Source organism: Podarcis raffonei, chromosome 5 (genome assembly GCF_027172205.1).
Source record: "Podarcis raffonei isolate rPodRaf1 chromosome 5, rPodRaf1.pri, whole genome shotgun sequence".
Taxonomy (NCBI): Eukaryota; Metazoa; Chordata; class Lepidosauria; order Squamata; family Lacertidae; genus Podarcis; species Podarcis raffonei.
The window spans coordinates 15630673-15646742 of NC_070606.1; the positions used below are offsets into that span (position 1 = coordinate 15630673).

The window sequence follows — 16070 nt, forward strand, 5'->3', positions numbered from 1 at the left end:
TTTTTTAATTGGTTTTCCAACATGAATTAAACACATTACAACTCACAATACATAGACAAACAAACATATAGACACGTATAATTTCATAACCTCTTTTTCTTAAGCCTTATTTCACTGACTTCCCCATGCCTCCCTTTTCTGCATCCCTGTTTTAAAATTTTCCAGCAACCCCTGATTTCAATTAACTTATAATTCACTTTCTTTAATCCTTCTTCTCTTACCCAATCATTTACCACTGCAATTCTGTTTTACCTTACCCATGACATTTTAGCACTCATTAATTTTACAACAGTTCTTAAGATAAACTTTGTATTTCTTCCAATCTTCTTCTACCGTCTCTTTTCCTTGGTCACGGATTCTGCCAGTCATCTCAGCCAGTCCCATATAGTCTATCACCTTCGTCTGCCACTCTTCCAGCGTGGGTAGTTCCTGTGTCTTCCAATACTTTGCTAAAAGAACTCTTGCTGCTGTTGTAGCATACATAAAGAACGTCCTATCTTTCCTTGACACCAATTGGCCCACCATGCCCAGGAGAAAAGCCTCTGGTTTCTTATGAAAGGTACACTTAAGAACCTTCTTAATTTCATTATAGATCATTTCCCAGAAGACCTTAATCCTTGGGCACGTCCACCAAAGGTGGTAGAAAGTACCTTCCGTTTCATTGCATTTCCAGCATTTATTATTGGGCAAATGATAGATTTTTGCAAGCTTGACTGGGGTCATGTACCACCTATAAATCATTTTCATAATATTCTCTCTTAAGGCATTACATGCTGTAAACTTTATACCGGTGAGGAGAAAACAAGCTTGCTCCCTCTTCCATGTGGCAGCCCTTTAGATCTTAGTCTCCTCTTTTCCAGGATAAACATACCCACCTCCGTCAACCGTTCCTCATAAGGCTTGTTTTCCAGACCCTTTGCCATCTTGGTTGTCTCCTCTGCACATGTTCCAACTTGTCAATATCCTAATTAAATTGTGGTGCCCAGAACTGGACACAGGACTCCAGGTGCGGCCTGACCAAGGCAGAATAGAGCGGGACGTTTACAGGATCGGGACACTATACTTCTGTCGATTCAGCCTAAACTAAGGCTGGTGGGGCAGTGCCAGGCTTTCCCAGCAATGTTCATTGAAAAGGCTCAGAGCTTCTGCCTCTCTGTGATTTAGTGCCAATGCTCTCCTATCAGAGCATACTGCTCTCACAAGACATAAGGTTTGCAAGACTCATGAATGTGACAGTTTTCTGTGCCCCATAATGCACAGCAGTATGATTTGAATATAAATCTTTTTCCGGAGATGCTCTTAAAGCTAAAGGTAAAGGGACCCCTGACCATTAGGTCCAGTCATGACCGACTCTGGGGTTGCGGCGCTCATCTCACTTTATTGGCCGAGGGAGCCGGCGTTTGTCTGCATACAGCTTCCGGGTCATGTGGCCAGCATGGCTAAGCCGCTTCTGGCGAACCAGAGCAGCGCAGGGAAACGCCGTTTACCTTCCCGCCGGAGCGGTACCTATATATCTACTTGCACTTTGATATGCTTTCGAACTGCTAGTTTGGCAGGAGCAGGGACCGAGCAACGGGAGCTCACCCCGTCACGGGGATTTGAACCACCGACCTTCTGATTGGGAAGTCCTAGGCTCTGTGGTTTAACCCACAGCGTAGGTACTATCAAATTGAGCTGGTTTCCAAGCCTGTTGCAAAAAATTCTTTTCCAGCAGGACTTGTCCACATTGGAATATAATGCGGATTCGAATTTCCTTGTGCAAAGAACTGTGATTTCGCATAATTTGTGCGTGTGAACATTCAGGGCAAGATTGGTCTGATGTGCAGATGAGGAGCGAGGTGTATCATCTTGGGAATGTGAAAATCTATAAATTGCAACTGTCTTCGAGATGCCAGCCAAGAAGTTGTTTGCCGGTCCTCCATCCATTTCCCCCATTTCCCATGCAATTATTTATTTTCCCCAGTAGGTGGCATCTGCCACTTACTGTACTAAATTTCCTAGCTCTGGGGCAAAGAGAGAGAGAGATGAGGAGGATCAGGGTTTAGCTGACTGCAGCTGCAGCTTTAGGATGAGTTCCTTCTCTCATGCAGACTGCAGAATATTGTTCAAGGGAGATGTCTGTGCAGTTTGGAGAAAAGAACTGAATTGCCCAAAAGCAGCAAGGAAATGGGCCAAAGGGAGGACATTTTCTTCCTCTGGCTTAAATTTAAATCTGAGCCAGAGAAGAACTTTAGGGGCTGCAGTGTTATCTTTTATTTGAGGTGAGCATTCTGAGCCATGGATATACATATTTCCAAGCCATAGAATATGAATGCCGGCGATATTCCCAGCTACCACATAGTGCTCCATCCCATAATAACAAGATCATAGATGTGGCTAGAGCAGTGTTTCCCAAATTAGCTAGCAGGACTAGTGGTCAGGGGTGATGGGAATTGTAGTCCAAAAACAGCTAGAGACCCAAGTTCGGAAAACACTGGGCTAGAACCTCTTTCGGGTACGTTTTGTGTGACTGCGTGCCTGAGCAGAGCCTGAGCCTTTGCTCTTTCAGGACATGTGGAGAGACATTCTCTTCACAAAGGAAACTGCCTCTGTACATGTTCAGAGACCCTTAGCTCTAAGTGCCAGAATTTTTGTGAAAGGAAGGTGTCAACCCGGAACAGAGGCCAGCCTGCCAGATGTTTCAGCTGGAAGGGAGAAGACTGAGAGGAACCAATGGCTTTAAGACACAGTGGTACCTCGGGTTACATACGCTTCAGGTTACATACGCTTCAGGTTACAGACTCCGCTAACCCAGAAATAGTGCTTCAGGTTAAGAACTTTGCTTCAGGATGAGAACAGAAATCGTGCTCTGGCGGCGCGGCAACAGCAGGAGGCCCCATTAGCTAACATGGTGCTTCAGGTTAAGAACAGTTTCAGGTTAAGAACGGACCTCCGGAACAAATTAAGTACTTAACCCGAGGTACCACTGTACAAGAAAGGAGAGTCCAACTAAACATCAGGAAGAACTTTCTGACAGTAAGAGCTGTTTGACAGTGAACAGTCTCCCTCAGGAGGTTATGGACTCTCCTTCCTCGGAGGTTTTGAAGCAGAGGTTGGGTAGCCATCTGTCATGGATGCTTTAGCTGAGATTCCTGCATTGCAGGGGGTTGGACTGTATGACCTTAGGGATCCCTTCTGACTCTGCAATTCTATGTTCATGCTGATTGGAGCTGGAGGGAGCTCTAGCCATCACCCAGAACATTTGCAGGCTAGCAGCTTGGCACAGGATCTCGTTTCTCCAGTCTGCCGTTCTCTCCTGAGGGTGATGTATCACTTGTTTTTCAAGCAGCGCATTGATCATGCTCACAGTGTTATGGGAATCTTACCTCTGCCGGCCAAGAGATCTTACAGCATCCTCTTCCCTGTATTTATGGATTCTAGTTTGTTTTCTAACATGCAGACATGCTTCTCCCTTTCCCAAGGTGCGAGGAAGAAAGCAGGAAATTCCTTTGGAGGTAGTCTGCTTCCCTGTGGTTGCACAGTCTCCGCAAAGGGAGATTCATTCAGCCATGCTTTTTCAAAGAGCGGCAAATGTCTGCACAGATTAAAAAAACACCACAATAGTTCTTTTAAAACTGAAGAGTCATATTTTTCCCCCATTTATTTTTTTTCCATTTAAAATGTTATTTAGAAACCAGTCAGACTAAATGTTCCTTTAAAACAATCGGGCTTGAAATAAAGTTTGGGTGTTATGTGGGCATGTAAAAGTACCGTATTTTTTGCTCTATAAGACTCACTTTTTCCCTCCTAAAAAGTAAGGGGAAATGTGTGTGCGTCTTATGGAGCGAATGCAGGCTGCGCAGCTATCCCAGAAGCCAGGACAGCAAGAGGGATCGCTGCTTTCGCTGCGCAGCGATCCCTCTTGCTGTTCTGGCTTCTGAGATTCAGAATATTTTTTTTCTTGTTTTCCTCCTCCAAAAACTAGGTGCATCTTGTGGTCTGGTGCGTCCTATAGAGCAAAAAATACAGTACTCAGATGCCCAGTTCTCACCTGAGAAGAAGCACTTTCATTGAATGCATGGAGTGGGCAGAATGGGATTGTGTCCACCAGCCTGGGACCCCAAAAGAGAAGAGGGGGAAAGGATCCCTTTCCCTTTCTGCCTTCCACAAGCTCACTCTTCTCTAAGATGCCTGAAGAGGAGCTAAAGGCTTTTATCCCAGGATGGCTGGAACCCTGGAGAGGAGCACTCCTCTTAAGCACAGAGAGATACTTCGACATTTTGTTGCAGTGCGTGGAATATTTTATTGTATGTAAGGGCATTCAGTCATGTGAGCTTTGTCTGAAGTCGTTCAGCCTAAAAACAGGTTTACTGACTCAACGAGAAATGTACATTTTCAACCCTCTTTTCCCAGCTTCTCTCTCTTTCTCCCCCGGCCCATATACCTGCCCTCCTACGTGCAAAATTGCTTTTTCATGGTGCTATGTTGGATTTGGTATTTATAGATCATAATGAAAAGTTACAAGAGTCAAGTTTCCCTGGAAGCTGAGATCCAGGGCCCTTCCTTTTATTCCTGCTTGGATGGTTGTGATTATTCTCTGGTAAGGGAAATAAGCTCTATAGGTGCTCAAATGTACTCTCTTTTTTTAAGAGTACAGATTCTGGGATTAATCCGTAGCTGGTATGTACCCACAAAAATTATGATCAGCCACCTGCTTGGAGCTATTTCCTCCTTGGGGTATTTGCTCTGCAGACGCTGGGTGGTTAGAAAGGCAAGCTGTTGCTGGTGGCATGATAATCCTGCTTTTAAGAAGAAGGCTTAACTGACCGACTTATGACTCCCTTCCAAGTCTGTTATCCTCTGTTGTGTTGAGCACAATGTCTCTAGAGCCAGTAAAGTGTGGGTGCTTCATGGTTCTACTTCATAGCTCGGTTGGTTAGAACTTGATGCTGATAATGTCAAGGTTGCAGGTTTGATGTAAGTTTTGAAAGCAAAAGTGTTTGAAAGGACACAAGGCAGGGAAACGCCCATTCACATCTATGGGTGTGGGGTTTCTAGTTTTTAAATGGACTGTGTATTGCTGGAGATGTATAGTGATCATGCTTAAGCCCATCTCATGGATGTATTGACTTAACTGTGTTCTTTCCAGTGTGTATTTACATACCTGGCTTGATCTGTATTCAGAGAGCCTACACTTTCTGGCCTCTACTACGGCAGGCAACATAACTTAAAACTGATGGGTGTTCCAGCCCGGCCCAACCATGAGGCATGGTGAGGCAACCACCTCAGGTGGCAGGATCCTTAGGACCAGCAGATCCTTCACTCACCCGTCTTCCCTGGCGGGCAGCGGGGTACCATTAGGAAAGTGGTTGGGTGTGGTTGGGGAGTCGGTGGAGTGTGGGGAGAGAGCAGAGGAGGTCGCAGAGAGTTTTGGAAGCGACTGGAGAAAGATCAGAGGAGGCCAGAGAGAGTTGCAGAGGATGTTGGAGGGATTTGCTGGGCTTTTAAAAATGTTTTTATGGGCTTATGCGATTTTGCTGTACCTGAGATAGCCAGGGACAGTTACAGCTTTACAGAAGCCATCCTGGTTTCTGAATGTCCCGCTTTTCCTTAGGACATTTTCATTGGGAAAATGTTGGAGGATATCATGTAACCTCCACATAAGATGAGATCCACCTGTTCATTTAAAGCAGTATCATACCACTTTCAACAGTCACGGCTCCTCTCTCTGCAAGAATCCTGGGAACTATAATTTGTTAAGGGTGTTGACTGAGAGTTCTTTGGGGACCCGCTATTCGCCTCATACAGCTACGGTTCCCAGAGTTCCCTGCGAAGAAGGGTTGATCATTAAACCACTCTGGGACTTGTACCTCTTTGAGGGGAATAAAGGTAAAGGTAAAGGGACCCCTGACCATTAGGTCCAGTCGTGACTGACTCTGGGGTTGCGGCGCTCATCTCGCTTTATTGGCTGAGGGAGCCGGTGTACAGCTTCCGGGTCATGTGGCCAGCATGACTAAGCCGCTTCTGGCAAATCAGAGCAGCGCACAGAAATGCCATTTACCTTCCCGCCGGAGCGGTACCTATTTATCTACTTGCACTTTGACGTGCTTTCAAACTGCTAGGTTGGCAGGAGCAGGGTCCGAGCAAAGGGAGCTCACCCCATCACGGGGATTCGAACCGCTGACCTTCTGATCGGCAAGCCCTAGGCTCTGTGGTTTAACCCACAGCGCCACGCACGTCCCTCTTGAGGGGAATAGGGGCCTCCTAAAAAGAAACTTCTCAGCACCGTTAACAAACAAAAAATCCCAGGATTCTTTGGAGGAATCCTGTTCATAGTGATATCATACTGCTTCTCCCCCTCCCAAAATAATTGATACAGTGGTAGCTTGGTTCTCGGACGTAATCTGTTCTGGGAGTCCATTCGATTCCTGAAACTGTTTGAAAATCAAGGTGTACCTTCCAATTGGCTGCAGGAGCTTCCTGCACTCAAGCGGAAGCCACGCTGGACGTTCAGCTTCCGAAAAACGTTCGCAAACCGGATCACTTACTTCTGGGTTTGCGGTGTCCGGGATCCGATTTGTTCGAGCCAAGCCATTTGAGTACCAAGGTACCACTGTATACCAGTTGATTGTAGAAAAAAAGCTCAAGAGCGTTTTTTGTATAGTGATAGCTCAGTTGGTAGAGCATAAGACTCTTAATCGCAGGGTGGTGGGTTCAAGTCCAGTGTTTGGTTGGACTAGATCAGGAGTAGGCAACCTAAGGCCCGTGGGCTGGATGCAGCCCAATTGCCTTCTCAACCCGGCCCGCAGATGGTCCAGGAATCAGCGTGTGTCCTTTTATTTAAAATGCATCTCTGGGTTATTTGTGGGGCATAGGAATTCATTCATATGTTTTTCCAAAATATAGTCCAGCCCACCACATGGTCTGAGGGACGATGGACCGGCCCACGGCTGAAAAAGGTTGCTGACCCCTGGACTAGATGACCCTTGTGCTTTCTTCTAACTCTATGAAATGCATAGTGCAGATGAAGCCCTATCTACCCTGTGGCTAGCCTTTTCATTTATGGTTTTCCTGCGCACTACCGCTTCTCTGAAGTTCTGCCCGCAACTTGCTTTATTTTCTGCCGCAGAAGTGAACAGCAGCCGTCAGCAACAGGAAGTAAATCACTGCTGAGGTGGGAGGCAGGTTTTGTCTTCGCCTCCGCTGTGACCCTGAGAGAACCCGTTCTGTTCCCACACACACACACCCCAGCGGTTCCTTCATGACTTACGAGGGGAAAGGAAATTTAGCTGCGTCGGGAAAGGTTCTCAGTGGAGAAGCAAATCCTGCCCCTGGTCTGGATGAGCCAAGATGTGGGGCCAGGGGAACTTTTGGCTCCTGCCTCAACTTTGCCTCTCATTCAGCCCCTGTGCTTTTTCTTGTGACCCCCTCAGCGGCTCCCGTGGACATCTGCGGGAGAGAGTAATCACAATCCGTCCTATTGGCAGGCACAGCGCCAGTTAATTAATAAAGATGGGTTAGTTACCAGAATTGGCTCTCTGCTGCTGCTCACTGCTCTCTCCTGCTTGTTGCCTACCTTAACAGTGGGTGCCATGGCAACGAGGAGAAGGATGGAGGGGGTGCCTAGCAACAAGGAGGGTCTGGCAGCAGAATCCTAAGCAGGACCGTTGGGAGATGGCAGCAGAATGAGAGCAACTGGAAGAGGAGTGGGAGAAAGATATGGAGGGGATGGAGGTGGAGAGGGGGATCCTGGAGAGCTGTGCAAGATGGAAGTAGCAGAAGCAGCCTTTCCCTTTGCTCCTCCCGAAACTTGCATCTCTCCACACCAATATTCCTGTTGGCAAGTCCAATAAGGGAAGGGGGAGGGTACTGATCACAATGGTCCAACACACAGGGTCTGGCGTGGTCCTTGAGTTCTCCCACCTCCTTCCCAAAGCTTAGTTAAAGCTTCCCCAACTTTGGGAAAGAGGTGGAACCCTGCCAGAGCTTCATGCCTCCTTCCCAAGGCACCATCCAACCACCTTAGGGACTTCACTCCGGATTTGTGTAGCCTTTTCTTCTCCCAAAGATATCCCACAAGGCAGCAGAGGTTTAGGATCTGCCCCCTCATTGCCCTCTCTAGCACATGCAGAAACCACCTTCTTGACCTGCTATTTGTCTCATCCACTCAATCCACCAGACTCTGTCTTTGCATGCAGGGGACGTCCATAGCTCACCAAGGGTCTGAGACCCTCACCTGGTTTAACCGGCCAGTCAAAGGCATTTCCCAGGGTGTGGCCGCTGTTGCATGATGACAGCTTCTAGGAGCCACAGGTGAGAGCGGAGTGCAGGGTGGGGACCAAAGGTGGACAAACGACCCCAGAAAGTGTCCCCCACTACCCTTCCCCTAACACCCCACTACACACACTTCTCAGTCAGTACAGCATGAGATCTCAGGGTTGTGGGTTCAAACCCCATGTTGGGTGAAGGATTCCTGCACTGCAGGGGGCTGGACTAGATGATCCTCGTGGTCCCTCCCAGCTACAATTCTGTGATTCTATCTGGGTTGATACTGCCTAGGAGAGTGGTCTTGTTGGTTCCAGAGGTTCTGAGGCATAGCTGTCAACTTACAGATTTGAAAACAAGGGACCAGCAGCCTTGAAAATAAGGGACCAGCAGCCAAAATAAGGGATCTGCAGCCTCACCTGTTCCAGGCACTCCAGTCTTCCTGTCCTCCTGCAGTCTGGTCAAACTCATGCTGGTAGCTTCGAGAACACTGTCCAACCAACTTTGTAACCAGAGGTTCAACTGAACAGAATCTGAATCACATGCACCACAAGGCCTATGCAGCCTCAACGTAAGATGGCTCCCTGGCCTGGCTTTGCACTGCAAAATTTGCAGCAGCACATGCAACAAAATGGCGTCCAGCATTCAAAAACCCCCTCAGCTTGCATTAACTAGCCACACACAAGGCATGCAAGCTCCACCCCCCAGCCGTTCTTAGACTTCTTATTGGGTGAGCAACACAGCCAAGCAACACAGTTGGAGCCTCCCTCCTCCCTGGCCGGCAGGGAGGGAGAGGAGCTGCTTCCTTTGAAATTTAAGGGACATTTAAGGGACATCCATCAATAAGGGACAGCAGCGGGACATGGCGCTGGAATAAGGGACTGGCCCTTCAAATAAGGGACACTTGACAGCTATGTTCTGAGGACCCTCCACAGCCTCACTTGTCTCCTGCCCTCAAGTCACAATCTCTCCTCTGCCAGTGATCAGAGCGACGTTTACTGCAGCCTGCGCACGTGCGGAGGCCCCTTCCCATCCCACTAATCTCATGCTTGAAATCTAATAAAGTGGTAATTCTCCTTGTGCTAAGCAAGCTACCAATAATTACTTTTCTCCACAACAAGGGGCAAAGCCAGTGCTTTCCTGTCCTGTGATTTAGAAGCTGTGTCTGTGGCTGGCTTTTGTCGAAAGCAGGGATAGCTATAGATCTCTCTTCTCCAGACGATGGCCTGAGGGCTGGGAGGAAATATTTTGACACGCAGAGCCAACCGCTTCCGGATCTATAATAAACTCAGCGCTACCAGTCAGAGCAAGCTGCAGAGCTGCAGAGAAAGGAAGCTTAGGGAGATGCTGGGCAATTTCTCTTACAACATTTAGAATGAAAATGCTGTTTTCACCATAGACTACATAGAAACGAACTGCAAATTAAGATGGAACGGCTAAACCAGCATAAGAAGAAGAGTCAGCTGAACATCATACTGGTTGAAACAGAATGAATTAGCGTAGAAGCCCATCTTGCAATCAACACATTTTCATTAATGGGTTTTGCCAGCCCGTAAGCAGCAAGAGGTGTCTTTACTATCATTTGTCAAAAGCCATTCTGATTTCTACTGGCTTGGCCAGTTTGCATATTCTTCCGAAATCTGGGGTGTGTGTGTATCTATATCTATATCTATATCTATATCTATATCTATATCTATATCTATATCTATATCATCTATATATCTATATTTATATCTATATCTATATCTATATCTATATCTATATCTATATCTATATCTATATCTAAGCCTAGCTGAAAATATAAAGAAGTGTAAATGATCTACCAAGCAGTTCTCCAGTTTGTGTTAAAACTTAAAACTGCTTCTGTACCACGGTGCTATTTCTTCTGCTCCTAACAGACAGACATCCTGCTACATAAACAAGTTAAAGTCCAGGCTATGTGGATCATAAACGGAGTTCATGCCAGTGGCTCATCTGAATGAATTTCTGGGTTCATGTGGGTGGACCAGAATGAGTCCCCCCCACACACACACACTTTAGGGAGGCTCTCAGTTGTCATCTTTGTAATTTTAATCCCATAATTAAACACCCACAGGTGCTTAAGATAGCATTTAATACTCTTTTTATTGGCACAGAAAGAACATTAAATCCCCAAAACCTCAGTTCCAAAAATGAGCTTTGGATGGAGTTTAGATTAGAATTAGATTAGCGCCTTCAGGATTGACAATCATAAATCATGCAATTGATAAAGAAGGTAATCTGAAAAGGAGCTATTGTGTATCCTTGGTTCACATTGTTCTATAGGGGGATGTTGCTCTTGAACACAACTAGAGTAGTGGCAGAATATACATTTTACAACTAGGGTAAGAGTAGTCAGATTGGTTCTGGATAACTTTTCCCACAACAAGTTTTCCATTTAGTTTATCAAATGCCGCCTTGACATCCATAAAGGCTACATAGTTCTCTTCATCTTCCTGCCTACGAAAGAACTGTCAGACATAGTGGAGCCAGGTGGGAATGGAGGGGGCGGGCTGGTGACCATTGTGACAGGTAAGGCAGAAGGAAAGGAGCCCAAACTGTAGCTGGAAGCCAGACCCAGACCCAAGCGGAGCCAATTAATTCCATCCCCTCCCAACATTTCTTCAATGAAGATAGGAGCATCCTCTTCTACCTCAAGAAGCTTCTCTCGCATTTGATCTCGCCACACACAGAGGCGTCATATTCACATTGACATCGTTCACCTTGAGCCAATTGCAACTTCGCCGCCGAACCTACCTCACAGGATTGTTGTAAAGAAAAAATGACAACACCTTCCACAGACGCAGTGGAGATTTTCCATTTCCTGTCTCCTTGAACCAGTTCATTCATACAAACAGGTGGAACATTTCCAATTGGAACCACTTCTTTTCATGTTTAAATGGTGGGGGGGCCTCCAAAATTGCTGCCTGCTGATTTCTGGCTTCCGGATATCATTTTGGTGATGTCTTTAGCCCTGGAACACAAAACTGGGAGTGGCAGGGGAAAGATCCTTCAGGATACCAAATACTTTTGTCACCCACGCTGCTCCTTCTAGCCTCTGGTTTACTATTTGGAATAATAGTAACCAGAACAGTATTTTTGAAATATACTCAGAGTCGCAATGTGATTTCATGCTCTTTATTCAGCTCATAGTGGTGAGGAGGAATGGAAGTCCCCTCAAAGTATCTGCTTTATATACATTATTTACTCAATGGGCTGCACGTGGTTGGCTAATTCCGGACTTCTCCTGTAGGCCAATCAGGTTGTGGATTCACTTCTATCTGGAGCTGGATTGGGTGGCTCCTGCCGACCAATCATACTGCTGCATTGTTCTAGGACCAATCAGACTGCTACAGTTTGGATCCTATTCAACTCAGTACATAACAATTTTCCACAGTCCCAATCGGCATACGTCACACACATACACGCCTAAGACTGGGTGATATCTGGGTTTCAGCATCACGATATTTCACCAGCTAAACATCACAACATACTGATATATCACAATGTCTGAAATAAGGATGGAGCTATATAGAGGCATTGGCTGGCTTCACAGTTTTTCCCGCATTGTGATTTTTGCCAGCCCCTGCTCTTTTGATTCGCTGCTCCCTGCATGAGGCAGGGAAGAGATGAGCTGGCAGAGTTAACAGGGGCTTCAGGAATCGAGAGAAGCATTGGCTGGCTTCACGGTTTCCCCCACATTGTGATTTTTGCATAGCACACACACACACATCACAATTCGTGATATATTGCCAGGTCAAAAATTATGAAGCCAATATCCTGATATCGACTTTGAACCAGTTTGCACATGCCTCAACTCCTGTCTATGTAGCCTTTGTCAACCTGGTGCCCTCCAGGTGCAAAACTGTACAAGCTGGGGATGACAGATGCACCTTCGGGGAAGGGCAAGAGCACAAAGGCTTCTGTGACAGCTTCTCTCTCTGTGTGTTTGTGTTTGTTTCATTTTAGTGAACATCCTCTCAGCCAGCTGGTCTCTGACTCTGATTCCGAGATGGACAGCACAGAGCAACTCGCCCTGGGCAGCACAGACACCCTCTCCAATGGGCACAAGGCTGATCTGGAGGCCGCTAAACGCCTGGCAAAGAGGCTCTACAACTTGGATGGCTTCAAAAAAGCAGACGTGGCCCGCCACCTGGGGAAGAAGTACGTGTGGGTATTAGGAGAAAAGATTCTTCCCCCAGAGCTTTGTTAATTCCCCGAGGGAATGCGACAGCCTGCTAACACCCTAAGCACAGGGAAGTCTTGTGGAGGAGGACAACCCTCAGAAGGCAGCCTTCCCTCCAGAATGACAAGCAAAGCTTTGGCTAGCTTGCCTTCATCACCAGGCACTCTTAGGAAGGCGGCGTTTTCTCTGTGGCCCACATAGTTATGCCCTAGGGATGGCCTGTCTCCTCTAGGCCTGACAGGAACATTCGCACTCGCCACATGCGCCTCCGCTCCTAACACAGATGGTCACGGGAGAATAAAAGCTCTCCCGAGAGATTAAGGCACATAAAGGGGCGCATGACAAAGTCCTTCGCCAAAGACCTGTGCATGCTTCTTGCGGATCTAGTGGTGTGTATCCTGCCTCAATAATTCTGCCTTCCTCTTCCCTTGCTGCAGTGTCCCTGATGTTCCCCGAGATCTCATCTCCTCCATCTTTGTCCCTCTCTTGTGTTAATATATACAGGTTTTAAAATGTATCTATCTATCTCCCACCCGCCACCTTTCTCCTTTCCAGTAACGATTTTAGTAAGATGGTAGCAGGCGAGTACCTCAAGTTCTTTGAATTCACTGGAATGAGTCTGGATCAAGCCCTTAGGTAAGTGTTTAAGGGTGAAATCTCCAGAAATCTGTAAGGAGGGTTGCGGGGAGTTTAGTAGAACTTCAAGGGGGAAATGGAACCTTCTGGAGCAGCAGTGAGACTGGTTTCAGGATTACCCTTTATTTGCATTTTAAAGAATGCGGCAGCACTCACGTACTTTCATCTGTCCTTTTATGAAGCCAGCCATTTCTTTCTTTGGTTCATAAAATCCATACATTTCTTGACTGTGCAGAAACCTCAAAGAAGTTCATGGTAACTCACCAGCACTGGATAAGCCTCCTGTTTTTAAAGCCTACCTGGAACTGCAAAAACAGGGTTTTGGGGTGGGGTGGGGTCTTTCTCTTGGTAGACCACAATGCATAGTGGGTCGTCTCCACTAAGAAGGGGGCCTGACTTAGGCAGGGCATATACAAATTATTCTTTTTCGAAGTGCGTCTAGGCTAGGGTTTCCACCTGTCCTGTATAATACAGGTTTGTCCCATATTGCAAGGTAAATGCTATGTCCTGTATTGATACAGTTTGTCCTGTATTTCAGGTCTCCCCCCCCCGCCCCAAGATAGGGATCCTCTTCAAATGCATGTGCTTGAAAGGGCATCTGAAAAGTCATGTATTTTAGCTCTGGGTAGCAAAGCACAGATTTATAAATTCACATCTATGTGTGTGCACACATGTGTGTGTGACAGATTCCAGAAGCGCCGTCCTGTTAGGTTGCAATAGATTGTAGGTAAAGGTAAAGGCACCCCTGGGATTGTGGCGCTCATCTCGCTTTATTGGCCGAGGGAGCCGGCGTACCGCTTCCGGGTCATGTGGCCAGCATGACTAAGCTGCTTCTGGCGAACCAGAGCAGCGCACAGAAACGCCGTTTACCTTCCCAGTGGAGCGGTACCTATTTATCTACTTGCACTTTGACGTGCTTTCGAACTGCTAGGTTGACAGGAGCAGGGACCGAGCAACGGGAGCTCACTCCGTCGCAGGGATTTGAACTGCTGACCTTCTGATCAGCAAGTCCTAGGCTCTGTGGTTTAACCCACAGCGCCACCCGCGTCCCTGCAATAGATTGTACTGGATTGCTTTGAAGTCACTTCAGCACCGGATGGGGGGGGAATCTCCTCCCAACTGCCCCGCCCCACCCTGTCCTGTCCTGTATTTTGCTAGAACAAAGGTGGCAACCCTAGTCTAGAGCAGGAGTCAGCAAACTTTTTCAGCAGGAGGCCGGTCCACTGACCCTCAGACCTTGTGGGGGGCCGGACTATACTGGGGGGGGGATGAACAAATTCCTATGCCCCACAAATAACCCAGAGATGCATTTTAAATAAAAGGGCACATTCCACTCATGTAAAAGCATACTGATTTCAGGACCATCCGCAGGCCGGATTTAGAAGGCGATTGGGCCGGATGCGGCCCCCGGGCCTTAGTTTGCCGACCCACACAAGCCCGCAGGCCGGCAGCGCTCCATTGCCTGTGCTCGTGGGTTTCTCTTACTGTCCATTTTTACTGCAGATGTCTGTTTTAATGTTCAGATTGAGTAGTTTGATCATGCATTGTATACCCTCCAATTGCCCCTGTTTTCCAGGGGCAGTCCCACAATTACGAAAGCTGTCCCAGCTTCTATTTGATTCTGGAATGTCCCCATTCCCCCCGCCAGCGCCACCACCACCACCGAGTTTGGGGAAGAGGGTGAGCCAGTGCTTGTCCTGTGTGGCGATGACAGCAGTGGCAGCTGTATGGCGCATCCCATTGCCTCTCCATGGCCGCCACTACCAGCCTCCTCTCTTGGGCGGCTCAAGGCAGCTTCTGGAGGGTGGGTGAAGGAGGAGGAGAGACTACAGCCGCCGAGGCCCAGTCCTGAGTGACACACCAGTTTCGAGGGGCATGCAGAGGGCAGGGGCACCCTGAGCGAGAAGAAAGGGGGAGTGGAGTACAAGGAGTCTTGATTTAAAATAAAAAAAATGCTTTGTGCATCCGTGTCTAATCTTGCCCCTTTCTAAAATTTATTTATTGGTGTGCCTTTTTCTTTTTGTCAGTCTGCCAAAGAATAAAATAAAATCAGGATTAAGGGTTTTTTTTCAGGACAGCGGAGGACATGTGTGCTGTGCCCCATTGGTGTCATGGTGGTGGAAGTGCTCTGAGGGGGAAGATACAAAAATGGGGGGGGTCAAGGAGGGCCAGTTGGGAGGGTGAGAAAGGTCCCTATTTTCACCTGAGGAATGTTGGGTGGTATGGTATTGTAATTGCGTTTGATTTTAGTCTTTGCAACTGGTTTCCTATTTGTCAACCTCTTGGCAAACCACCTTGGCAATTAAGAGGCATGTAAATTAAATGAGGGACGTGGGTGGCACTGTGGGTTAAACCACAGAGCCTAGGACTTGCCAATCAGAAGGTCGGTGGTTCGAATCCCTGTGACGGGGTGAGCTCCCGTTGCTCAGTCCCAGCTCCTGACCACCTAGCAGTTTGAAAGCAGGTCAAAGTGCAAGTAGATAAATAGGTACCGCTCCGGCGGGAAGGTAAACGGCGTTTCCATGTGCTGCTCTGGTTCGCCAGAAGCAGCTTAGTCATGCTGGCCACATGACCCGGAAGCTGTATGCCGGCTCCCTCGGCCAGTAAAGCGAGATGAGCGCTGCAACCCCAGAGTCGGCCACGACTGGACCTAATGATCAGGGGTCCCTTTACCTTTTTAAATCAAATGAAGATGATACAGTGGTGCCTCGCAAGACGAAATTAATTCGTTCCACGAGTTTTGTCGCCTTGCGATTTTTTTTGTCTTGCGAAGCACGGTGTTGGGAAAGTTTTGGAAAAGCTTCAAAAATCACCAAAGTCTTTAAAAACCTCAAAAAAGGCTACCACACTGCTTTCTATGAGTTGCTCCTCGAAGTCAAGTCGCAACTGTATTAACGGTGTTAAGAAAAAGGAAACAAACTTGCAAGACGTTTCCGTCTTGCGAAGCAAGCCCATAGGGAAAATCGTCTTGCGAAGCAGCTCAAAA

At 47.3% G+C, this 16070-nt stretch overlaps 1 protein-coding gene across 2 annotated transcripts in view; it reads left to right on the forward strand.

The window, feature by feature from the left end:
• PSD (pleckstrin and Sec7 domain containing) overlaps positions 1–16070 on the forward strand; it is a 105712-nt gene that overhangs the window by 19960 nt on the left and 69682 nt on the right. Inside the window, exons 5-6 of one of the 2 annotated variants that reach the window (XM_053387964.1) lie at positions 12232–12432; positions 13004–13084. In XM_053387964.1, the coding sequence (XP_053243939.1) occupies positions 12232–12432; positions 13004–13084 (282 nt within the window). The remainder of the gene's footprint in view (positions 1–12231; positions 12433–13003; positions 13085–16070) is intronic. The other variant, XM_053387965.1, reaches the window with a different exon arrangement.